The 26,919-nt window shown below is 43.7% G+C and overlaps 2 protein-coding genes across 3 annotated transcripts; both read right to left on the bottom strand.

Annotated features, from left to right (window-relative positions):
- Positions 1 to 331: 331 nt before the first annotated feature.
- LOC311054629 (serotonin N-acetyltransferase-like) lies at positions 332 to 1,856 on the bottom strand (the record flags this gene model as incomplete). The annotated part of the gene is made up of 3 exons (XM_084070635.1): positions 332 to 700; positions 1,343 to 1,497; positions 1,730 to 1,856. 3 exons carry the CDS (start codon positions 1,854 to 1,856, stop codon positions 332 to 334), a joined length of 651 nt encoding a protein of 216 aa, XP_083926761.1.
- Positions 1,857 to 5,937: 4,081 nt separating this feature from the next.
- On the bottom strand, positions 5,938 to 26,370 carry sphk1 (sphingosine kinase 1). 2 transcript variants are annotated; one of them, XR_014601850.1, is made up of 6 exons: positions 25,844 to 26,370; positions 18,294 to 18,443; positions 13,950 to 14,044; positions 11,347 to 11,462; positions 8,908 to 10,594; positions 5,938 to 8,836 (listed from the first exon to the last, which is right to left on the bottom strand). XR_014601850.1 is itself a non-coding variant. In XM_084072457.1 (5 exons), exons 1-5 carry the CDS (start codon positions 26,289 to 26,291, stop codon positions 9,685 to 9,687), a joined length of 1,719 nt encoding a protein of 572 aa, XP_083928583.1. In that variant the 5' UTR covers positions 26,292 to 26,370; the 3' UTR covers positions 5,938 to 9,684. The 2 variants fall into 2 exon arrangements, 1 of the variants encoding a protein (XP_083928583.1); XM_084072457.1 differs by having other exon boundaries at positions 5,938 to 10,594.
- Positions 26,371 to 26,919: the final 549 nt, after the last annotated feature.

Genomic DNA, 26,919 nt, shown 5'->3' with positions numbered 1-26,919 from the left:
TTTAAGTAACACAATAGGCTACCGGAGTCTAACAAAAGCTAATTTAACAGTGATTTCTTCTGTGCGCCAAGTAGGCTACCACTACACTGTCATGTACAATGCAGTAAATCAACCGAAAAATTCATACAAATACGAGTTTTCAGCATATGTGGGAAGTGGTGCTTGCCCTCCATTCATAATTGAAATAAGGAAAATAATATATGCAACTATCTGTCAGACAGGCATTGACAAAAATAACTCAAATAATGTCAGAGTGGTGCATAATGTACCCAAAACATCCTTTGTTTCTTGTAGACTTTACAGGGCTTTGAGCAGGGTGGTATCTCCATCATCATACATCAACTGATTTGTCTCTCGTCTTTACTCCCAAAGTTAAGGGATGCTGAGGGAATCGGATGGCTTCACTGTTGCGGCGCATGTAGGCGTGGCCGCTAATCGGGTACCACATTTCTGTGAAGATTAGGTTGGCCACAGTGATGGAACAGCGCCCCAACACCTTAAAGCCAGACTTTCGGTAGAAAGGAATGAGGAAGTCCTCGCACATCAGCATGGCTCGGCGCACGTTTGGCAGACAGCGAAGATACTGAAGGTAGCGCCACATCAGAAGGGGGCCTTTGCCCTGTTGCCTGAAGGTGCGATGCACTGCAAGGACGTGGATGTGGACTGTGGAGCCATGGGGCTTGTGAAGTGTCAACGCTTCCTGGAGGCAGAGTTTGATAATGTCAGATTTTCGATACAATTCAAACAGTGCTTAGAATTCATAAATGACATGATAAATTTGTCTTTGCAAATAAATGCAACATGATCCACTTTTAACCCATTCAATCCGGGAACGCATCTCTGTCATTTTAAGATTTCTTTGGCTATTCAAAAATAGCAGATACAAGTTCATAGCGCGGCACAGTTTTTTTTATCGTGAACATTTCTGCAAATCTTTGAATATATATTTTTAAAGCGATCATTTTAACTCAAATCTTTGCTTCTGGGGGGGGGGGGGTCCCTGGAACACAATATTTTGAGATGGGGGTCTGCGGCAAAATATTTTTTTTGGGGGGTCCTTGACATGAAAAAGTTTGAGAACCACTGATATAGTTAGGATTTAGAAGACGTTTGTAAAATATATATTCAAAAGATTTGCACAAATTTTCAAGATTTTTCAAAAATAGCAGATCTACAAGCTCATAGCACGGCACTCGGTGCTGCGCTATGAGCTTGTAGATCTGCTATTTTTGAATAGCCAAAGACATCTAAAATGACAGAGATGTGTTCCCGGATTGAATGGGCTAATTGAGGATTCTTGATACAACCACAAGCCATGCTGAGGACATTAAATTAGTCTTACTGTTGTGAGCCTGTCCTGGTCCCATAAAGAGCCAATGATGAAGGCCACAAGTCTCCCTTCCTCAAACCAACCCATGGACAGCTCTGGACACAAGGTCAAAAAATGTCGCACTTCATCCAAGTGAAGTGGACAGTCTCCTGTTACGGAAATAAATGCTGGGGAAGAGAGAGAGAGAGAGAGAGGAAGATTCAGTGGGTGAAATTTCCCCGCGTAAATAATGGTTGGCATGTCAGACGATTCGGAGCGAGCAAATTGTGAGAATGTGGACATGTTTTAACTCTCTAAAACGTACACATTACTCTTGAAACTTCTGTGTTGGCTATTATTTAAGTATGTGACGACAACAACAACAACAACAACAACAACAACAACTAGTATACAACGTACCCTCCCTCTCGATTTCAAAGACGCTTGTAGCATCTTGCGTGTTGAGCGGTCGAACTTCGCTTGCTGGCAGCGTGTGTCTCCTCTGCATGCCAGGCGAGTTGAAAGGCTCTGCGCCGGTGACGGACATTCTGCCGATAAACTGCTTTTAAAAACCTTGCTGTCCTAAGGCTGTTCACCGCCTCTTCAACCCACCACCACGACCATTCGCACAAAGTGCAGTTTTCACGGTCTCTGAAAGTCCTGTCAGGAAAGACATACGCTGTTAGAGGCCGTATTTATATATGACAGCTGCTCGTGGTTATGATTCATAGCCTATTTGCATTTGATTATTCCACGTCACGTATGGTGAGTGAGTGGATGAATGAATGAGCGCGTTTGAAAGGCAATTTACCAAACCCTACCATTAACCGAATCTATTATGGCCATTTAGTGTTGTCTCTGATTATTGACTGAGCTTGTGTTGTCACTCACTCTCACACACAAACACGCACCCTTGACCTGCGGGCTGCGGCCTGTCCCATAGTCAGGGGGCCAAAGTTGATATTAACACCTAAGATAACACCTCTGGGTAAAAGCAGACAACCTATCCAGTATAATCTTTAACCCCTTGTCATGTATTCTAGCCTTATTGTCATCTCATAATTTTTTTAAAAGATACTTTTATCAATATATACTTAAAACTGGTCAAATCAGACCTTTTCACAATACTGACATGTTATTTTAAATGTAATACTATAATGTTGAGCACATTTGCTAATGTAATTGTACTGCTAATGTGGTAATGTAATGAAAATGCAAGTATCAACGCTAATATTAGTTGATGCTGGCTAGAGTGATGATGCATATTATTTCATTTGCTGCTTATGATCACACCCATTACACAAGATGGGGTGCTGTATTCATAGCAGACATGGGACATCTGGCACAGACAGCACCAGAGGTCTATCAGGGCTTCCTATATGGTGATTTTGTAGCCAAGGAGACTAAACACAGCTTCAATTAAATTCCTTTTGACCTTCCCCTTGAGCATATCAACACAAAAAGGTTGCTGGAGGGCTGATAGGCATCACCAGAAATGAGACAGCTAGAACCGTTGGTCCATCAACTACAATGAACGTGCAATCTTGGCAAAGGATACCATCTCATTGTTTGGACTGACACATGAGGATGATGAAGACACCCACAAAGACTTCCATCAATAATCAAAAGAGATCATACTGATGTCATCCAACTTGTTGAACAGTTCTAGAGATACCACGTCTTCAACAGGAGAATGTGTTTGATCTACTGTAGTGTCTCTGACAACTGGTGATGTTGCTTCAGGTATACTGAAGGACCTTGGAAATACTGCAGAGTCTGGCAAGCAAATGATCACTGAGTTTGTTAAAAACCGACTGATCACAAAGAACACAGACTTCCACGACAGCCTCACCAAGAGAAAACCAAACACTTTCTCAAGCCTCTACAGTGCAAATGCCAAGCTTGAAAAACTCAAAACCAAGCGTGTGAAGCCAGACGGGGATATTCTCTGCCGCATAATTGTCTCCATGGAGAGTGGCAGAGAGGTCAATGGATGAGCGTCTACAAAAGGAACTGTGTGCAGTCCCCTGTCACTTGCAGCAACCGATGCAATGCTCAGACCTATAAAGCTGAGTTAGCTACCATACTACAAGAAGGTTCATAGGAGACAGAGCTCAGTTCTTCCAGTGTGAGAGCAAGTGATGCCTTGACTCTGCACATCATGAGGGTGACAGTCCACTATCACTATCAGGGTTTGGAAACAGTCACTATAGTGACCCATCCACAGCTACCTTCACCAATCAATTGTGGTTGGCACACGGTAGAAGGCAGGTTGGTCCTCCAGCTTTCAAGCGAAGAACCTCTACAGGCCACTTCAGCCTTATATACATTTCGGCCATTTGAAAATAGCTGTTCTACAAGCTCACAATGCGCCGCAATGCGATGCATTGTGAGCTTGTAGATCTGCTATTTTTATACATCAATCCAAGACAAGAGAGACCGCAGGACACATGGACCTCTCACATCAACACAGGACAAAACTCCCTGCAGTATCTGAGGAAGACTGTGTCCCAGACATAGGGCTACGCTCCCACATGAGGAGCCACGCTAAGAGGAAATGACTGCATGTCTACTCATCCGTCGGATCGACGGGAGACTCCACCACCATACATTTGAAAACTTGTGAAATGGGACATTCTTCATAATGAGTTTCTACTTTTTGTACTTTAACTTAAGTACATTTTGATACTAATACTTTTGTACTTAATTTATTTACTTCAGAAATTTTTGAATTATGGACTTTTACTTGTAACAGAGTATTTCTACATTGCAGTATTGATACTTTTGTGAGTACTATTTCCACCACTACAGTTACAGTTAGCCACATCAGCATTGAGTGTTGTCATGTTATATTCAGTTTGTATTGTTTTATTGTCTATTTAGCATGACAAATTGACAATGATGTGAATGTTCTTATTTTCAGTCTTGTCTTAGACCTGCTGTATGTTATCCATTTTGGTGTGATGTATGTTTTGCATTGTGTAATTTGTATACTCAAAACGCCACTAAAGAAGTTTCCTCAAATGTATCTTTTACCATAATATTTACAAATCTATTGCAATACCTTTCAAAATAACTTTCCATATTGTTCTTTTATCTACGTCCTTTAATATAAAATATATTTCAAAGAAAGAATTAAGCAAATGCATATGATGTTCAATCGGATTATTTGATGCATGAAATGAGCATTCAAATATTAAAGGGCTTCGTCACCAGAAAATAAATTCAACATGACAACCACCCTAAAACCTCTTCTATGGGTTCTCTTCTAACCAGCTTTAACCCAAACATAGCAAAGGTCATTTCTGAAGCACTTTTCTGTATTGGCCCCCTGACTACCACACAAAAGCTGTCAGCAGTGGTGGAAAGTAACTAAGTACATTTACTCAAGTACTGTACTTAAGTACAATTTTGAGGTACTTTTACTTTACTGGAGTATTTCCAATTTCCAATACTCCACTACATCTCAGAGGCAAATATTGTCCTTTTTACTCCACTACAATTATTTGAAAAGTTTACTAGTTACTTTGTAGATTTTGATTATTATTACAAAACATACAATATACCACAAGTTATACCCTGGCCTATATGCATTTCGGCCATTTGAAAATAGGCAATCTAAAAGCTCACAATGCCGACCTACAAGCTTGTGAGCTTGTAGATCTGCTGTTTTCAAAAGATGTCTTTGAAAACTTGTGAAATGTGACATTCTGCACAATGAGTAGCCTATAGTGCTTTAAGTAAATGTTGATGCCAATACTTTTGTACTTTTACTTCAGTACATTTTGAATTCCGGACTTTTACTTGTAACAGCTAGTATTTCTACATAGCAGTATTGATACAAGTAAAAAATGTGAGTAGCCTACTTTTTCCACCACTGGCTATCAGTTTAATAACAAGCATTCTGCACTACAGTTACATACCGGTAGGCTAGTAGCTATCCCTGACGGTGACCGCGAGGCTCCATAGGAGAAGCTCTGCTCTCTTCTTAAGGACACACTTCTGTCTTTCTGGATCAGACTGATTATTACAACGAGTCACGTGATCAGGGATTATTTAGACCTGTTCCTTTCAAGTCGGGAACACGTACGTCTGTCTGTCACATTTGCTGTGGCCTATATATTATATAGCGACATTTATTTACTTGTACTTTTGATGAAGTAATAGTCTTGTTTCTTTCTTTTATTTTTAGGTATTAAAAGGTCTTCAAATCCTTGAATTGTCACTTCATTGTCATCTGGACCCCCCATCTGAAAAAAATCATGTGGGGACCCAACAGGACCCCCAGTTTGACATGCATTAGGCTACGGACCCCCATTTAATGGCATTTTTATCTCTGGGACCCCAATTGAAATAGTAACATCAATGTTAATTTAACTCTGAGAGTGTACAAATGGTACCAAATGGACCCTAACGGGTCCATTTGGTTCCATTTGTACACTCTCAGAGTTACAGACCCATAAGGGTCCATTTGGTTCATAAAATCATTCAGCTGGGGACCCCCTGGAACTCCCTCAAGGACCCCTAGGGGTCCCCGGACCCCACTTTGAGTTAAGGCCCTATTATGAAAATGCACGTAGCTCAGGCCTTGAAACTGCCTATTTATTAATCAGTCAGTGACAAGAAACGACTTTGACCATTTTGGATTTATTATAGTAAATATATTACCATTCAGGCAGTCGAGGTTTACAGCAGAAATGTTTATATCCAGTTTGGTTCATAAAAATGTAACTCTGGAAAAATATAGATACCTCTCTCTAACATACAGGAATGACTTGTTTATAAAATGGCGTGACATTAAGGACAAAGTATCAATATTAACAAAAATGTATGTGAAATACAGAAAAAACTGTAGCCTAGGCTACACCAAAAGCAGCTGCTGAAATAGATAACAGTACAGTACCATAACAGTTTATAACGCCTTAAACTTCTTCTTGCAGTTACTTGTGTAGGTCTACATCATGTGTCTACCAAACTTATTCTATCATATCATAATGCAGTGGTGTAACTAAGTACATTTACTCAAGTACAAGTACAGTACGTCACGATGCGACGCATTGTGAGCTTTTTTTTTTTTTTTTTATACATATTTTGAACTTGTGAAATGGGACATACTGCACACAATGAGTAGCCTACTTTTACTTTTGGTACTTTAAGTATATTTTGATGCCAATACTTTTGTACTTTTACAAGTACATTTTGATTACCGGACTTTTACTTGTAACAGAGTATTTCTACAGTTTGATACTTTTACTTAAGTACAAAACATTTGAGTACTTTTTCCACCACTGCATAAATCTGTCTATCCGTGTAAACCGTATTCCAAGTCGTTCTCTTGAATGAATGACTTGCAGTATAGAGACAGTCCACCAGAGGGAGCCAACGCTCTCAACACCTGGCTGCAGCTAAGGCAAGGCATCGTAATGAACACAATTTGCTTTAACCCACTGGTCCCCCCCCCCCCAAATGATCATATTTGAACTGGGGACCCCCCACTTGGAATGTAGGAGTTGAGGCATACAATTTTATTTGACTCGGTTCCACAGATAAATATTGTGAAAATAGCAGATCTATGTTGCCAGGCTTTGTGCCAAAAATGTGCCTCTTTCTTAAATTATTTGACAATTTGTCAAATAATGTAGTTTGTTGATTACTTTTGATGCGGGGATGGTCTTTTTCTTTAATTTCTTTCTTTTTTTTGTTTAGGTATTAAAAAAGTCTTAAATGTCCTGTCACTTCACTGTCATCTGGGGACCCCCCCAAAATCATGTGAGGACCCCCCTGGGGGTCCCGACCCACAGGTTGAGAATCACTGCTTTAACCGTTTACGCACACCCCATGACCATTCCTGTGAAAGCAACCCAGCTGGAAAATACATTTCATCACCTGAATAACATAAATGAGGATGCAAACCGTTGCAGCCGTTAATTTACATTATTGCATGTTCATATGTATGTAAATATTTGCATAAAACCGAGTTAGACAGAAACCAGCACAGCAATGATAAGATGGAATCCCAAAATGAGGGATGAGTGTCAAGTGATAAACTTCAAGTAGCATTCATAGCATCATTTCGTGCACATCACAGAATGTGCGCTCACCAAGCTGCTTTTGATTGATTGTACTCCACAACAGCATCTATTTATCACTCAAAAACATCTGTTAAATTAGCACTTATCTGTTATTCTATTTGTTTACTTGGAGCATAATTTGACTGCCTCAAAAAGTTCTCTCAGCAGATGAATCAGCATTCACATCATTTAATCTCCATTACCCTGTTAACATCCCATTTCTCAGTACAGCACAGTACACAGGGTGAAGGATTGTCCCCTTCAAAATATATATAACAAGCCACTGTATACCTGTAACAGATATGGTGAGAAAGAATTTCATGACCTGGACTGAACTGAAGCAACAGACAGGTGAAAGAGAGAGAGACAGAGAGAGAAGGAGGGGGGCCGGGCCGGGGGGGGTCCTCACATTTGCACTCTCCTCTGCTCCCGTATGTGAATGCTTATTTTATACTGACTGCGTACAACCGTGTCACGGAGTGAGTTTGTAGATCTGCTATTTTCAGCGAGCGACACAGTCGTACGACATAATTATAACGCTATACTTAACGCTGCTCATTATCATGGACATCTGAGCAAACCACTTGCATGCCTCGAGCTCACATCGATCGCATTGTGTCAAATGTGCAACACAGCAGCGCAAGACCCTGCACCCCTCCCCCCGTAATGTGCTTGAACCCAAGAGTAAAATCTCAACATTGTCCAGTGAGCCAGTGTCTTAAGGAAGCACTAACAACTCAACTCACTTAAAAGCATTCATAACAAAACACATTAAAACTAAATGTCAAATTCTGTCTATTATAACATCTTCTCTTCTTGTGCAGTGTGAAGCTCTCTTTTAAGGACACCTCGGGTGCTGACAGCTCAGAAACCTCGAGAACATATGGAGAGCGTATACAATCTTCAGACGGCAAGAGAGAGAAGGATCATATGTACACAGCTGTGTTGCGTACCCCTCCCCCTCCCGCTAAGTGCTGCAGAAATGCAACGGAATGTGTGAGGATATATGTGTGTGTGTGTGTGTGTGTGTGTGTGTGTGTGTGTGTGATGGGGGCTAGGGGTGCAAAAGAAAAAAGGAAGAGATATTGATGGAGTGTGCATGCTTGTGTGAGAGAGTGTGTATGTGTGTGATGATGGAGGTGGATGGATGCAGGGAGGGGGGGGGTGGACAAGAGTTGTAACCTCAGCTGGTCGGGGTTTCCGCACCAGCGCTCCACATCGGTAGCACTTATCACCACCACCTACTGTACGTTCCTATTTATCACCACCAACGAAACCCTCCCCGCTTTGCAGAGCACGGAGGTGTCACGAGAGGCGGCTGCACGTGCAGCGCCTATTGTGTGGCCCACAGCCCATCAGCTGTTTACATTACGTACGGGTGTCTCCTACACAGTAAAATCCCGATTTAACTCCGAGAGTGTACAAACGGAACCTAATGCACCCGAAAGGGTCCAGACTCCATTTGGTTCTGTTTGTTATCTCTCAGAGTTACGCTCTTTTATTGAGCTCTCAGAGTTAAATAACAACTTCTGATTTTACAGTGTGACAGACCTGAGACCCTAAGATAAGAGGTTCAATCACGGAACTAATGAGAAGGGAGTTTGAGGTCCAAATCCATGCGATGGTCCTGGTTCAATGAGTCAAGGAGTGCTGAGTGCTGCGATCAGGCCTGTGCCGATTCCGTGACAGCAGTGGTTGGTGGCGGTGGGGGGTTGGGTTGGGAGCTGCTGGCCTGGTTGTATGGTTGGGGCTTCCTCGGGGGACAAGAAAATGTGCTTCTCTTTACGTGCGTCACACTGATCAAGACCGACAGCGGAGCAAGCAATGCTCCGCCGCAGCACCCTGCCGTACGCTAATGCTTCACAGACACCTCACACACACAAGCCCGGTTCACACAGGGCCATGCACGCAGTAGCAAATGCATGCACAATGCACATTATGAACATTTGCACGCATACACATTATCTTCTAGTGCCCACACGCACGCACGCACACGCACATGCACGCACATGCACACACGCACACACGCACACACGCACACACGCTGAGCTGGGACCAGCCAGCAGCAAGTACGACCACCCATGGCTTTGACCCTGAATCAAAGGGGGAGAGAGAAAAGGGGAAGGGTCTATCAAAAATAGGACAAGCAGTATCTGTAGAAAAATAGAAAGGGGAATTTCCAAAGGCTGATATAATGTCTTTGGCACTTCTGAAAACACAGTGTAGATAAAAGAGAACGGGATCATAGAAAATGAGCTCATTGTTCAGAACCAGTCAGATTTAGGGTGAATTTGAATACCCAGTTCATCCACATATGAGTCTGGCCAGCCGCGGGTGGATCTGCGCCTGGACGGGCCCATACTCCACCATCTCTCCGTCCACGGTGATCACGCCTTGAGGAGAGAGCGGCTCCAGCCGCAGGGCCCTCACCTTCTCGTAAACCAGGTGGGGACAGCCACAGGCTAGGTGGGCTCCTTTCTCCATAGCCAGGAACAGGCGCAGGAGGGCGGGGCGGGAGATGCCTGCCGTCACGTAGAACAGGTGTATCAGCCCGTCGTCCGGCCCCGCCCCCGGGGCCGTCCACAGATCCTCGGCCAGGTGGGACTGGTAGATGGCCAGGACCAGGACAAAGTCCTCCTCCCGGACCAGCGTCCAGCTCTCTGGTACGGGCTGATCCAAGCCGGGCAGCAGGGAGTCCGGTGGCCCCCTACTCTGGCTCTCCGCCGGGGTCTCGGGCCTCTTGGCGGTGATGGTGTTGTTGGAGGAGTTCTGGATGCTGTTGTGGTTGGAGTTTGGGTCACCGCAGCTGTGGCGAGAATTCTGATTGGGGGAGGTATTGGGGAGGGGCTGGCAGGGGATAGAGGAGCAGAGAGAATGGCACTGAGGCATGGAGGGCGGAGGGTGGGGCTTGGCGGCCCCTCTGCTCGGCTTCGGCGCCTCCTTCACAGGCAGGTATGCCAGCCTTCCCTGGTACACTCTGAGGGAGGCGAGGCGCACCAGGGTGCCCATGAGGAAGCGGATGGCGCCAACATGTCGGTACTTCTCACTCTCGATGTCCACGTCAGCCACGAAACCCCACGCCAGGGACAGGAAGGAGAAGAGGCGCTGCTGTGATGCCAGGTGGACCGACACCAGGTCCAGACAGACTACCAGGCCCTTACACAGCAGGAAACCACAGCTCAACAGAAGCTCCTCGTTCCATGCTGGAGGAGACCTGAGGGAAGGAACACCACAGGCAACCAGTCACAGGTAAGACATGACAGGCCAAAACATTACAAAACGTGAAGACATAACATACACACCCTGTTTGATTATTGAATTATTAAATGTGCAGTTTTCTTCAAAAGAAGAGGGCATGCCATGACAGGAAAATAACAATGAAACCGAAAGAATAAAAAATAAAAACGTTTCATAACTTTACAGTAATATAATAAAGTGACATGGTGATATGGGAATCTAAAGATTCTAACCATTTCATTTGAGGTGCTTCAGAACAATATTGAAATTAATAAATACATAATCATGGGTTTAGTGTTAAGAGAGAAACAGTGATACAAAAAAGAAATGCGTTCAGTGAATCAATAGATTCCTTCTGAGCTCCATTGGGGCTGTTTTATAACAAGGCACCAGCAGAGGGGGTTAATGGCCACCTGCAGTCAGAGAATGGGTCAATAGGTTTTACCGCTACATAATCACTCATAATGTGCTGATTTTTTTCAGCCCATTACATCATTCTTCTGAGGGCTATCGTCAGCCTGGAACGACCTCCTTTCTGCACAGCCGGGCAGCCAGACTGGCTCCGCTCTCTCTCTCCTCTCTCCCGAGGGCTGAGCGCACGCTCTGCCCCGTCAGCCGTTGGGATAATTACACCCACGGAAGGGAGATAAATCAGGTTTTTGCCTGGTAGTGTATTGTACAGGTAGTCCATGCATTTAAATTACTCATTAGAGCAAAGGACTGACTTACTGGGTGTAGTGGTGGACAGAGGCGGCCAGGGCGTTGCCTGAACCACCTGGCAGAATGCCCAGGGGAGTCTGGAGGGCCTGCTCCCAGTCCTCTCTCTCCATCAGGCCATTTATCACCTGGACAAACAGAAAACACAAAGGTTTATTTGCTTCACTGTCTGATAATTACAGGTGTGTCATGAATGGAGGCAGAATGTAGTTGAATCCCTGTACGAACGACAAAGGTATGGCTATGAATGAGTGACTGCAGTCATTTTGGGGCAATAGCTTGATAGTGCTCAATGAACGCTTCTAACCCCCTCCCCACCCCCACCCATAAGGCAATTACATTTTCACAGGCCCAGTGTAAAACATACTATGAATAGAAGCAAGTGCAAGAGGGGCTGCACAAGATAAAACCCTACTCCATTCTCTGATTGTTCGACTTGAAACATTTTAAACGTTTCCCACACTCCTCTTAACTTCCCCTCACTCATTATTATCCTAATATTACATTATTGAGGCTTAGTGGGCTGGTGCTCTACTGCCCATATAATGGTTCTGAGAATGGTTAATAACTGCTCCAACTGCATTTCCATTTGCGTGCTGTTTGGTGCAGAACCCTTTAAACTGTGTCCACATGGTCGCATAACAGCCAAACCAATCTGTGGGAGGGGTTAAGGATGTAGGTATTCATTTATTGGTTTTAGGCCCTGCAGTGAGAGAGCACTCTGACAGTTAAAACAAAAGGATGCTCCAAATGCATGTCTGAACATGCAGTTCGTACAGTTGAGAGACTGCATGCAATATCGAATCTACAACTATTCATAGAAGACTACAGTCATTCTGAACCATAGACAGACACTCAATTACATTTTATCACATGGTCGATTACATTCAGATAAATAACCCAGGTTCTCGCCAGACAAAATGTTTTTTGGGTAAAATGCATAGTACATGGATTGGCACTCGGGAAAGGATATATTTTTCCCCCTTTTTTTCCGATATGTTTTGGGGCTTTTTGGGCTTCATTTTTTATAGATTACAGTAGAGACAGACAGGAAACAGGGAGACAGATGGGGAGAGATATGCAGCAAAGATAGTCGGGAACGGGACTCGAACCCGCGATGCGCTGTCAGGCTACATTGGAGCCTAGGTGTAACGCTCGGGGAAAGCATTTCTGATCATTTGTATCCCATTGAGTTCCGTCTGTCATATACATTGACATTATCCACAACTTGCGACAATGAGTGAAATGTGTTAACTGTTTAGCAGCAGCTAAAATGTTGACCTGCACCTCATTATTATATCTTTTGACCAAACTCTAATCAGATGTTTATAGTGCTGATGAAGCATGCACCAAAACGGATATAATACAGCACCGTGTTGAAATCACAGACACATCACAGATTTTAAAATAACATGCTTTGAGTGATTAGATCTGAACATCTCTACTTAGTTTAACATGTCTGACTGCTTGAAAAACAAAACATTTTCAACTTAAAATAGTGAGGAGAGGAATGGACACTTTTCAGTTTATTGCCAGTCATGCCAGACACTTTTTGCAGAGCTGTTTTGTGTATGTGGGGTGAGACTAATCTCAATCCCCTTTTTCTCTCTCTCTCTCTCCATCTCATGGATATTGGCATGCGCACACAGGTCCCTCAGGCTATTTTTGTCATTCCAAAAAACAGGTTTAAGAGTCTGCAGGGTCTACCACATTGCAGATATACAGTAGCTGTGTACATCTCATCCTACATTACAATTAACTTGTTGTGTAGCTGGCATTGCCATTAATATGCTGTCATACCATGACTAAAACGATATTAAGGTCACTGTAGTTTTTCGAAGGGACGTCCTGCTACTTCTATTTCCGTTTTATTTTGGTGCTTTTTACCCCCCTTTTTCTCCCAAATGTAGTCATTGTGCCAATTATTTCCTCCCCACACACATTTGTGTGTTGTACTACTGACTCACCTGCCGGTAAGGAGCCCCCACCGGGAGGATGTAGAGCCTTTCGCCCTACTCCTCCCGCCCAACACTCCCTGCTGACAGGTGCTGCCCCAGCCCGTAGCAGTAAATGCAATGTCATTTATCACCCTCCCCACCCTCTTCCCACGGTGGATTCGAACCCACAATCTCCGCGGTGGTGGGCAAGCACTTTACCACTGCGCCACCCGAGCGCCGCTCCAGGTCGATTGCAATGGAAACACAACATAACCGTTTACATAACTCTGTCATAGAACAGAGCGATGCAGCACGGACTCATTTGGCCACAGAACGGTCGTCGAAAAGTGGTATATGATGAGCCAGTTGTGTATGGAAACAGACAAACGTTGGGTGATGTGAAATGTCCCTTGTCATCGCTGGTAGCAAAAGTGGCTTTATTGGTTAAGAGAGTAATGTGACCAGGCTGTTATGAAGCCGTAAAAGCACACTTTTATTGATCTTGCCCCAAGAACTCTCCAATGTCAGGCTGGAGAAAATATATTCAAATAAACAGAGTTCCTTGCCCAGAACTAAATGAGCGTATGAAAAAATAAGTCCAAAACTTGTCTTGACTTTGTCTTTACTTTGCCTGCAAGACAACATCCTGTGACAACACAACAATGAGAGTCAGCGCACCTCAAACAGCAGCCCGTCTCCTGACATGATGACCAGGGCATCCCACTTGGACAGGTCAGCCTTCCTCACCAGCTCCCGTGCATGGTTCTGATGCTCTGGAGGACATAGGGACAGAAACATGTTGTCACATAGAGATAGAAGAACAATATGGACAAAAAACAAAACTACAATGGAATTGGATACAAACTGCCAACAATGAAAAAGAGGGGCAAGGATAATGGGACGGCGTCCAGGGGAGGTTCAGGGAGATGTTTCACATTATCCACACTACTTGACAGCTCTGAGGCAGCTCAGCCTCACTGCAAACATCTGCAATTGGTTGATGTCTGTATGCACACGTGGTGTGTCCATGAGTGTCTGTGTGTGCAAGTTAAGTGTTGGTTAAATGCTTCGAATCGACTGAACGATTTTACTGGCAACATCCTTGAGAGCGTCCCTCTGCAGGGAGATTCCCTGACATCGCTCCTATGGCACTAAACACTCCACAATCCTGCCAGCTGAGACTTAACAACTGTGAGTGTTTGTGTGCGTGTATGTGTGTGTGTGTGTGTGTGTGTGTGTGTGTGTGTGTGTGTGTGTGTGTGTGTGTGTGTGTGTGTGTGTGTGTTTGTGTGTGTGTGTGTGTGGATGTAGCATTTGTGTGAGAGAAAGTGAGAGCAAAAGGGGAGAAAGAGGGCGAGAGAGAGAGACAGAGAGGTGTGTTTTACAAGTGAGAGTTGAAGTCTTGTCATCACAAGGGCAATGTTTTCCCCACATCAGCTTAACAACTTCTACAAGCTCACATCGTGTCGCATCGCGGCACATTGTGAGCTTGTAGATCTGCTATTTGGAAATCTTTTATTTTATTGTTTATCTTCTTTCTTTTAATATTCTTTAATTAATTACATTAAATTACATTTTTTGAAAAATGACATGCCCAAAATAGGGACTACAGGTTGAAAATGAACATGCCTGCCTTGTCTTCCTTTCCTCTAAGCTTCACCTCAGCCAAGCTCTCCTGGCTCCTACTGTACTGTACTGTACTGTACTGTACTGTACTGTACTGTACTGTACTGTACTGTACTGTACTGTACTGTACTGTACTGTAGCTCCCAGCCATAGTGGCCGTTTGTTATGTACAGTATGGGATGGGTGATGCAGTCCTGTGCTGTCAGACACAACTCGCTGCACAGCTGACTCAGCACTTTGAGCCTGTTGGGTGCTCGGGCTGAGGCTGCACTTCCACGCCATTTCCTTACTCGCAGGGTCACTTGCCAATCACGAGCACAGGCGCACACACGCACATACACACACACACACGCGCGCACGCGCACACACACACACACACACACACACACACACACACACACACACACACACACACACACACACACACACACACACACACACACACACACACACACACGTGCAAGCTGACCTAAACCTAGGACACGGACAAGGGCAAATATGACTGTTGCCAATGTTTTTGTGGCATAGGCCTCCCCCTGCTTCCCTTCCCGATGTTCATGTTCTGGACCTTTTCCCAAACCTTTCCATGCCAAGGATCCCCAAGTAGCCAATAGCCATAGCCTCTGGCCGCGGCCACCCTCTGTGAAATAGAAAAAATAGAAGGAAAAACTAAAATAGTGAAAATAGCCAATCTATGCACTGGCGGCAGTGGCTCGGGAGGTAGAGTGGCTGCTTTGGAAACGGAAAGGTTCCCGCTCCCCCTGGGTTAGTGTCTTTTAGTATTTTTGAAAAAAGAAATAATTTCTTATTATGATTTTCAATTTTATTTTATTTTGCCTGTCCTTTCCATACCCCCCCGGCCCCCGGCCCCTGGGAGGCCAGTGTTTAAGCTACCTGCTGCACAGGGCGTAAGGTAATATGGCGGGTAATATTTCTGCTCCGTTGATGCAGTACATGAAAACTCAATTAAGGCGAAGAGATGAAATTCCTGCCTTCTGCCACCGACACCATACCCTACCATCATCTCACTTTCTTTCTGCTGCTCACGTGAAGATGAGCCATTGTCCATGTATGCAACACATAACATACTGTCTGACACCCGATCCGGCTTTGTGTCGCTGGGCTCTTTCACGTTAGGTCGTCAAGCTCGCCGCTGGGTAAATGGAAGCAGGCCAAAGCACTCAGACATCCTTGACTGGCCAGCTACTGCGACGGCCAAACGCTGCTTCTCAGTGACCTATATTCTCTCCTGCTGCTGCTCCAAGCTGCGAGGCAGTACAACGACGAGCGTCTGTAATTACTCTTTGTCTTTTTTGATCACTGTCCGGCTGCTGAAGTCCCGAGGGGGGAACCGGCACTGAGCAGGTGCAGCTTCTTCATGACGCATGCATGTGCGCGTGTGTGCAGCTGTGCAGACAGACAGACAGACAGGCGCGCACGCACGTGCACGTGCACGCACGCACGCACGCACGCACGCACGCACGCACGCACGCACGCACGCACGCACGCACGCACGCACGCACGCACGCACGCACACACACACACACACACACACACACACACACACACACACACACACACACACACACACACACACACACACACACACACACACACACACACACACACACACCTATTCCATTTGACTTTCAGTTGTTGTAGAAATGCACGACTCAGTGACTATTTCACCTGACAAAGTAAACAATTAGCATTTTTTTTCTTAGGTCTTTTACTCTATGCCTTAGTTCGTTTTTAATCTACTTTCTACGTAAGAAGGGTCTCGTTGTTGCTGAATGTTGCTTTGTTTATGTCTTGACGTTTTTAAAACCCTGTAGCACTTTGTGATTTGCAAAATTGTAAAGAGCGTTATAAATAAAATGTATTATTATTATTATTATTATTATTATTATTATTATTATTATTATTATTATTATTATTACCCTTATTACCCTTATTATTATTATTATTATTATTATTATTATTATTATTATTATTATTATTATTATTATTATTATCATTATTATCATTATTATTATTATCATTATTATTATTATTATTATTATTATTATGTGAGGGCTGCGTAGTGGCCCGAACTTCTAGTTCATAAAACCCACAGACTTAACCACTTAACCTGGTGACCCTATTTTGGGCATGTCATTATAAGCAAAAATTCTAATTTGTTCAAAATGTTTAGCTTTTGCTCAACACTATGACAAAGTATAAAATGTGTTTATTTATGGAAAACATAAAAAGATGAAATATGGAGATACAAGCTTTCTGCCCGACAGCAACGATATGCTTTGCATGAATTTATTTCTGCCCTTAAAACCTTTTCCTGTCCTTCCTGACTATTCTGAGAAAGGTCATACAGAGTTCACACAGTGAGCAGCACATGATGATGGCAGAGCACAGCGTTGAACAGTTGCTTATATGGCTGCAACTGGGGCTGGGCAATGAACCGAAAATATATTGAAACCGATATTTAGAACCAATATCCTACTTATAACCAAATAATCGAGAAATATTCTATTAGATGTTTTATAATTGACTGAATCAATTAGTCTGATTAACCACTTAGCCCTGTGTTATACTTGGTTGTACAATGGTGGAGTACAAAAATAGTGAAAATAACCGATATACTGTACAAGCTTCCAACATGGCGCATCGCGACACGTTGTGAGCTTGTAGATCTGCGATTAATCACATAATCAAGAAGCAAAATGTTGTACCTGAAGCATGTTTTTTTCTATAAAAACATTATAACATCATAACATCTACTATACCTCAATGAATTGATGGGAAAATGTGAAAATAGATTTATTTTAATAATCGATTCTCCATTTGTACACTCTTTGAGTTAAATAAACAGATCAAGTGTGGGTCTGTGGCCTAATGCATATCAAACTGGGAGTCCTTGAAATTAAAAAGGTTGAGAACCACTGGCTTAGAATAAAGAGTGGGTCTAATAAAAAACCCATTAGCCTAGAGGCTGTGCTGCTCCTTACACCCAAATGGAAACGCTGGCTGAAGGGTGGTGCTAGAGGAAAGGCCATGGCTCAGCAAAATGAGGAGGGTTCATCCTGCTGTCTGCCTGGAGGATTAGGTGATATCTTGTGTGAAAAGTTGACATTCTGATGTAGCCGCTATAGGAAAGGTCATGGAGTCACTCAAATATGTATATTTCATCCTCCTTCACACAGCACTTTTCATGGCAAACCACCCATTACATTTTGAGATAGCGTAAGTGCAATGTGTAGAAAAATATAAGCTGCTGGATTAGGACTCACCACTGTGTGTGTGTGTGTGTGTGTGTGTGTGTGTGTGTGTGTGTGTGTGTGTGTGTGTGTGTGTGTGTGTGTGTGTGTGTGTGTGTGTGTGTGTGTGTGTGGTACTAACCAGTGATGACCAGTGTGTAGGGTACAGCGGCCTCCGTCAGCATGCCCTGTACATGAGTGGTGAAGAGCTGGAGTGCCTGACCACGACCACTGTGAGGATTCACCAGCACCATGACCCTGCAGGGCCGACGCACCTCACCATACACCACACCTGAGAGAGAGAGAGAGAGAGAGAGAGAGAGAGAGAGAGAGAGAGAGAGAGAGAGAGAGAGAGAGAGACAGATGGGGGGGGGGGGGGGGGGGGGGCGGGGGGTTAAATAAGATGAAATAACAGAATCAGGGCCATTCACACCAAGCGGTTACGCCAGCGGTCCGGGCCTATATGTGCTATTTTTTAATAGCCAACGCAAAAACAAAAAAAAAAGACACAGACACTTTCCTGGTTTTAATGGGTTAATATGATATCATTATTATCAATATGAGTCATCGTTATAGTTATCATTCTTGGTGTGAATAGCCCTTAAAGCATAAAAACAGAGCTAACACTATTGTATCTTTTAAACCGCTCATACAGAAAGCCTCAACGCTTTGTTTTAAAGAGATGCCAGACACTATTCAGACAGATGGCGCCTGACAAACTTTTTTCTATGCAATATTCTCAGCCAAGGCAGTCAAAAGACAGCCCCCCCCCCCTCTCTCTCTCCTTTGTCTAACGACGTGCAGCAGTTACAGTAGGAATTACTGCCAGTTGAAGTTCATCTCTTTGGTTGTGCATTAGGTGACAACCACTGGGCGAAGCAGGACAAACTTGTTTAGGTGACACGTGGTATTGAGGGAGCACTGTATGAAAAGTCCTGCCTTCTTCCTTCCTGAAGGTACATGTTGCTGCAGATACCCTTGTCTCCCAAAAAACACTCCCTCCCCAGAGGCCATATCAAATGATTCGATTCCCTTTTAGAGGCTAGAGGGACAAAAACGTTTGTATCAAATTGCACCCAATGGGTTTGGCTGCCTGCAATTTGATCAACTAACAAAAAGAGAGGCATGTGATTCAGGCCCGGCGTCACGGTGGGGGCGTGAGGGGGCGTCGCCCCCCAAACCGGACCAACTAGCCCCCTCAGTCAAGATTGCCAATTAATAGCGTTTCGGTGTCATGCATTCCTCAGCATGTTAAGGAAGTGGTCAGCGGTGTTGTGTGTACCAGGAAGCACTGATAGACAGATAAACATGACAAGGACTTCAGAAATCGTGCAAGCCCCAGTTTGCTTATATGCCAGAGCAGCTTCCCTGTCCAAAATGTACTATGACCTCAGTGCGTTGATTTATTTTTCATCATATCGTGGCTGTCCCTCCATAATCCGAATTCATGAGACAAGCACTGATTTGCACTACACTATATACCAAATGTATCACCTATCATTTGTGCTTTTAGCCTTTTCTTGCTCTAGTCTGCTTATTTGATTTTCCTTTCCTCCCCCTGTCCCAAAACTGTAGTTTATTATAACACAGGGACGTTGCTGCTATCATCGTGCCGCTTAGCCTTGTTAAGCTGGTGAGATGAACCGGCAGAGGTCTCAAAATATCTCAGAGAAAGAGGTGTGAACCTGTCGACAGACTGTGAAAACACAGAGGCCAATGTGGCAAACTCTGTTTCCCTCTATTCACCAGCATTGGGTTCGCCATTGTTGTTTGTTTGTATTGAGTACAATGAGGCTTTCGGACACAAAAGGCTCTATCTACAATTCCAGAATATCGGGCACAACACTGGAAGCTAGCTTTGTCAAAGGAAGAGCTTTAGAGTTTGGTTTTACACTCAAGGGTGGTAGAACATGTTCGATAAAATGCCCTAGAGGTAGTGAATTGAACAACATCCCCCAATAAAGACCAGGCAGAGGTCAATGCCAAAGGCAATTAGCAGCAATCTATGTACTCCTGTCAAATAACACTTTCTTATGCTATACGCCTATGAACTTTTTTTAGCTTGCATTATTTAAAGGATCCTTTTTTGATCTCTCTTTTTTTTTTTTAAGGTAGATCTTTGAATTCATGTTTAAAAAAAGATTGTGTGAGCGAGGTCGAGGTCGAAGGGATGGACTACACACTGTACTTAAAGGGATATTTCACTTTCAAACATGTTTGTGGTCATTTTATCATCTACTCAGGATTCTGTGAGCACCCCAGACAGTTTTTAAGATTGATTCAGTATTAGGATATTTGATATTCATTTTATCAGACCCTTTATATACAAACCCATTGTAAATTCAAACATTTTAGATTAATTGAAAACACATGTCCTTGGTGCTGGTGTCTGATATTGTTTGTCCTTCTAATGCGTGAGGGGGGCATTTCAATTACTTTTTTCATTTTATTAAAAATAATAATTACCAAGGACGTGTTTTCAATTAATCTAACATGGTTAAAATGGAGTTTGAAGTTACAATGGATTTGTATAGGAACTGGAAGGGGGCGTGTCTGATAAAATGAATATCAAATTTAAAAACTGTCTGGGGTGCTCACAAAAGCTTGAGTAGACGATAAAATGACCCCAAACATGAAATATAATAGAATATAATTACTCAAGTACAAGTAAGTGCTGAAAACGACTCTCTTGAAGACTACTACTGATAACAGTTACATACTGTATGGTCACCATGAAATCTCATCAACCTAGCAAGTGATCAGGGTGAGTGAATGTCTTATTGCATTTCATACAGTAAACAATACTTGATTGTGTTTATAATATTATAATAAAATAATTTACAATTACAAGTACATTTTACAGTGTGTTACTTGTTGATTATAGCTATTACCTAAATATCAAAATCAATATAACACAACTTATTGAGTTGAGCCATGGACAGCTCAATAACAGCTTTTCAGTTAGTACATAATCAGGTTCCAACTGCCAACGCATGTTTGAGGAAGTACCACTAAATGTTGTGATGATTTGCATGATGGCATTTATAGATATGCTAGATGGAAATGAATAAGTGAAACCCTTTATTCATACAAGGAAAATGTACAGAGAACAAGCTCTTTTATTCAGGAGTGCCCTTGCGCGCGCGCGTGTGTGTGTGTGTGTGTGTGTGTGTGTGTGTGTGTGTGTGTGTGTGTGTGTGTGTGTGTGTGTGTGTGTGTGTGTGGCGTGCGTGTGTATGTGTGTGTGTGTGTGTGTGTGTGTGTGTGTGTGTGTGTGTGTGTGTGTGTGCACGTACGGATGCGTGCCTTGAGTTGAATGTGAGAGATGAAGAGCCTGAGGTGCAGGAGAGTTTTTGAAATATGTGTGCGTGCGTGTGTGCGTGTGTGCTTGCGTGTGCACACGTGCGTGCGTGTGTGCGGGCGGTGTGGTGTCTGTGTGAGTTGAGAGGGCAGATACCTGTGGGCAGTCCTGATCTTCCTCTGACTAGGGAACTGTCTGACAGGCAAACTCTAAACTCTGGGGTGTATTTTTCACAGTTTAGAGACGGTAAACAGTAAGAGTCAGAAAGGTGGCAGACAGACTCAGTGATGTGATGGAAATAATATGCACTGAGCATCTGGCTCGTGAGTAGAATATGAATTTCCTAACCATCCAAATTATAAGCCAGCGCAGTATCACCATGCAAATCCCTCTCATAAAAGACTTAATTTAGATTTGCCTGAGAACACAGCCGTCTAGACTGCGTCACAAGTGAGATCCGTTAAATTACAATCTTTACTGCAAGACGTGCAACGAGGAGGAGGGGGGAGGAGATCAGTGTCTTACTCCAAGGACACTTTGACTGGAGGACACATGGCTGATGAGGGATTCAGACCTGTGACTTTGTGATTATGGGGTGGCTCCTATAACCACTACACTGCCTGCAAAAAAGCATCACAAGACGTCCTATGAAAAAAGCTGCCATCGCACCAAGACAAACAAACAAACAAACAAACAACAGTGGGGATATCTTTCAGCGAAAGCCGAAAGCTAATCCTGGTCTCTGGTGTAACTCTGTCTCAACAACAGCTTAGGCTGGACTGACGGATCCCGAAAGAAAGCTTTATTCCAAGGTCGTGGTAAGGAATGGGAGGGTGCGAAACTGTGTGTGTGTCTGTGTGTGTGTGTGGTGGTGGGAGACAACACCACCAGACTGGGGGCCTCTCTGACAGGCCTCCTCAGCCGGTTGTCAGGAGACAGAAGGCGAGGGGCTCCCTGGTGAATTGGGAAGAGGCTGGTAGGGGTGAGAGTGAGAGGTCATCTCCATCACTGGAAGAGCTGTGGCGGGCAGAGCCATAGGGAGGTGACAGGTCGCACGGTGACAGACAGCAGGGATGCACACCTGGCCCTGTGGCTGAACACAGCTCTTGGCTGTGTGAAGGAAACATGCCCCCGCCGGCGTCTCCTATTGATGTTTTATGTTGCCCTCTCTCCTCCTCCCAACCTCAAGACGGTTTCACTATTGAATTTGATACACTGTTTGCAAAAGTTACTCTGTGTGTGTGTATTTTCTTTATGATTTTCTATGGTATTGTGTGTTTACTGTTTGTTCCAGGGGCTGCTATGTTATTGTGTCAGTCGTTGTGCGGTTGTTGGGGGTATTATTATTTACACATTTTTGTCAGATTAGACTCTGACTGGCACCCCGGCAACTACACCAGCAAACCGTTACAAGTTTATGTATTTTCTTTCATGTACAAAATACAAAGACCCAGCATTCAACAACAACAACAACAACAACAGCACAGGAATAACTGGATGCTTCTAATTCAAGGGGACTTTGATTCAGGTGCATAGGGAGCACATAGGAAAACACGAGAAATCAAGACAGTGCAATAACATTATATAAATGTAATAAGGTACGCGATGTGACTATGTGTGAACTGTGAAGAGTGTGACTGGCACCCTACCAAGCATTAGAAGAGAGAGGACTAGAAATAGGCTACAGCCAGCAGGGAATACACAAATTAAAATTCAAAATCCTACACTCAAGGCGACCGCTAGTAACACCAGTCAAAACAAGTAACCATCATCAAGTTGCCATGTGCAATGCGGGAAATAGTTGGCTGTTGGCTTGTGCAGGACTGCATTATGGACTTCATTATCTATGGCTCATTCATTCCAACGACCTACCTGTGAAATTGAAAACTGTGTTAGACTCTGCACACTATAGATTCCAGGCCATATACTAAATGCAGTTGCAATCTCGTTATCCTTGCTGCCAACTACTTCAAAAGAAGAATGACTTCAGCTTCCTACTGTATTTCTTTCATTTTTAATCTATAGCCAGCAGGATGATGATATACTGTATCTCTCTCCGTAAATACAAGCCTGGCATTGCCCCTGCACTTAATCCAACCTTTCCATCTGCAATACCAGATGAGATGGCATGTAATTAACTCTACAAGGGATTAGCAAACCACACTGACTTTCATACACCCTCTACAACAATGTATTCAAAACAACAGATCGCTGTGCTGGTAGTACTGCGTCTATATTAGAATGACATCATTCACATTAAAACATACCATACATTCTGTTAAATACTGTATTATTGGCTGCCCTGAATCGGGAATGCTAAAACAACCTCATAAATTAATGATGGGGCAGTGTTACAAAGGAGCACAGGAGCAAAACAAGACAGAGTGAGATACCACGTTATCCACGACAAAATCATCGGCGAAGAGTTGCAGGGATTTTGCGGTTCATCATCTGATCTGTGAGTTGGCGATTGAATAGCACACCGGTGACCATTGATAGCCAGTTCATCAATATACGTGTGAACTGACCTTTTAAAAGGCTTCATTTCTGGACTCCTTTGATGAGTCCAGCAGAAGGACAATAACAAGGCCACGCAATTACCTCTCAGGTTACCATCTGCCTGCCTGACAGGGGACTGAGGCTCTAACTGCTGCTGGCTGCACACCAGAGGAAGGCTGGGTCCTCCTCATCACACAAAGAGACCAGTTTCTCTCTCCCTCTCTGTTTGCTGTGTGTACACCTGGGGGCTGCAGCCAGGATGGCGACCTCATTCCTCATCCCACCTGACTCTTCTTCTTCTGACAACCAATGTTCCAAATGAGTCCCTGCCAAGTCAAAAATATGTTCCCTCTTTGAACTAGGGCCTATATGTTGGCTGCTCAGTAGGACTCCCGTGTTAGGCATGCAAGCTCTGTTTTCTATTTTAAACACATTAAGAAAAGGGAAAAAAATATATATTTCCCAGCATGAATACACTTTAAGACATAGTTAGCTTTGGTGTGAGGCTCAGCACCTCATCATCTGAATCAAAACGGCACAGAAAGTCATTCTAGTTTTGTATAATGGACCCATGTCATCACCATCCTTAATAGCACTATCAGCATTTCCCCGCTACTGAATGACGGGGTTAATGAGCTGAATCAACACCACCTATATAGGTTTGTGTTATTAATGACTCCGAAAGAATGAGGAGAGGTTGATGAGATGGGGATATGAGTTTAAGCCCAGTACCATTATGCATTTCAAACAACAGAAGACCTAATTAGACATAGCTGTAGCAGCAGGAGATGAAAAACATGCTTTTTTTTTAACGCGTAAAATTCCACCCGTCAACAATATTTTGCCCTGTGGGAATTAGTGGGCAACAGAGGACTGCATAACTCAGCCATCATGTTCTATAGAGAAGGTAAAAACCTATGCAAATGAATACGGTTCTGTAAACAGACATAAACAAATAGGCTGATCTAGCAAAAGAGTCCTCTCTCTTGCTCATATTAATGTTTAAAGCTTTGCAAATAGTCCATAAATAACATAAGAGAAAGTGGTTATTTGAGTAAATGAATCTGATTCTGCGTGGTTAGTCTGCCACTGGGGGAGGGTTTCCACATCACTGGGACCTGGTTCACCACCTTCCTCAGCAGGTAGAGCAGGTTCCTAGAACCTGATGGATTCCAGATGGAATGTGTCACTACATTCCTTGTGTTTCAGTCTGCCAATAAGACAGTTTTGGGAATTAGTCTAAAATGCCCAGGAAGGGAGAGTCAGCAACTTACTACGGATGAGTTGGTAGGCTATGTAAGATATTTGACCTATGTTAAGATGTTTACTTTATTTGCAGTGGTGGGAAAAAGTACTCAAATGTTTTACTTAAGTAAAATTATCAATACTACAATGTAGAAATACTCGGTTACAAGTAAAAGTCCGGAATTCAAAATTTACTTGAGTAAAAAGTCCATAAGTATTGGTGTCAAAATGTACTTAAAGTACCAAAAGTAGAAAGTACTCATTATGCAGAATGTCCCATTCCACAAGTTTTCAAATGCATAAAATCCTTTGAAAATAGCAGATCTAGCTCACAATGTGAGGCATTGTGAGCTTGTAGATCGAAGTGGTTAATGTATGTTTTGTAGTAACTAGTAAAGTTTTCAAATAATGGAGGTGGAGTAAAAGTATAATATTTGCCTCTGGGTTGTAGTAGAAGTAAAAGAACAGACATTTGGAAATACTCCAGTAAAGTAAAAAATACCTCAAAATTATACTTAAGTACAGTAGCCTACTTGAGTAAATGTACTTAGTTACTTTCCGCCACTGTTTATTTTCTTTACCCCCCCCCCCCCCGTACCAATCAAGTCAGTCCCGACTCGCTCAATTACTGTTTCTGGGGGTCTCACCATCTCGCCGGGGTATCTGTCGTATGGAGAAGTCTCTGATGGCACTCGCCCACCGCTCAGCCTCCTGGAGGTTGACGAGCGGGTCGTCCTGGACCAGGGCGACCCGAAAGCACTGCTCCACTTTCTGGCGGGCCGTGGTGCCGGTGGCGCTCATCGTCCAGCGCCGCTTGAACTGGTAGAAATAGGCGGTCACGTAAGCCCCGACGTCCGCGCCCCCGGCGTCCGCTCCGTGCGCCCGGCACCCTATGCAGTCGGTCAGGTTAAACACCACCTTGGCGGTCCGTCCAGGTGACGACGAGGCGGAGATCTTCTGGACGGTGAGGGCGCTCTCCGTCAGGCTCACCGAGTACCTGACCCTGTCGTTCAGCGTGTCCGTGAACTCTCCGTACAGCGTGCCGCCCACGGCCCCGTTTCGGTCCGGCTCAGCGGCATCTTCTTTCTCCATCATCCAGTACAGAGAGAGAGGGTTCCGCTGCAGGATGATGGTGCGTTGCAGGACTCTGACTGACTGACTGCGGCTGACTGTCTGTCTGTCTGCCTGGCCTTCTGTAGTGGGACACTGTGAGAGAAACAGATGTGTTCGTAGTGGAGAGTCTCTCCCTAGTGACTGACAGTGGAATGGCACGTTAAAGACAGGCCATTGAAACTTGGTAGGTTTAGGCCACTGTTTCCCAAACAGTGGGTCGGGACCCATTTGTGGGCCGCGGACACATTTTTATGGGTCACGACTTAAAGGGATAGTTCAGCCCCAAAATTACTTTTTTTTCTCTATGGATTAGTCACCCCATGGGGACTTGAATTCATGGATATTTTTTAGTTTTTGTCGCATAGTGGTAACACTTGTGGTAACACTTTAAGAGAAAGTGGAAACACTTTAAGAGAAATGTATTTGTTGTTGTTTTTTATTTAACTTACAATGAACACATGGTAGCCTAGTGTTATTCACCATTTGTAATCAAACCCCATCTAGCTTGATAACCTTATGGGCAATCAGCTGTTCTCAAGCTCAGTGCTTAATGAGTCTTACAGTTTAGTAGACCTTGTATTGTGAATTTGTACTTCCATGTAGGTACTGT

Source organism: Gymnoscopelus microlampas (genome assembly GCF_963454915.1).
Source record: "Gymnoscopelus microlampas genome assembly, chromosome: 11".
NCBI lineage: Eukaryota > Metazoa > Chordata > Actinopteri > Myctophiformes > Myctophidae > Gymnoscopelus > Gymnoscopelus microlampas.
The sequence above is the reverse complement of the archived record's forward strand: the minus strand, read 5'-3'. Positions and strand labels throughout refer to the sequence as shown.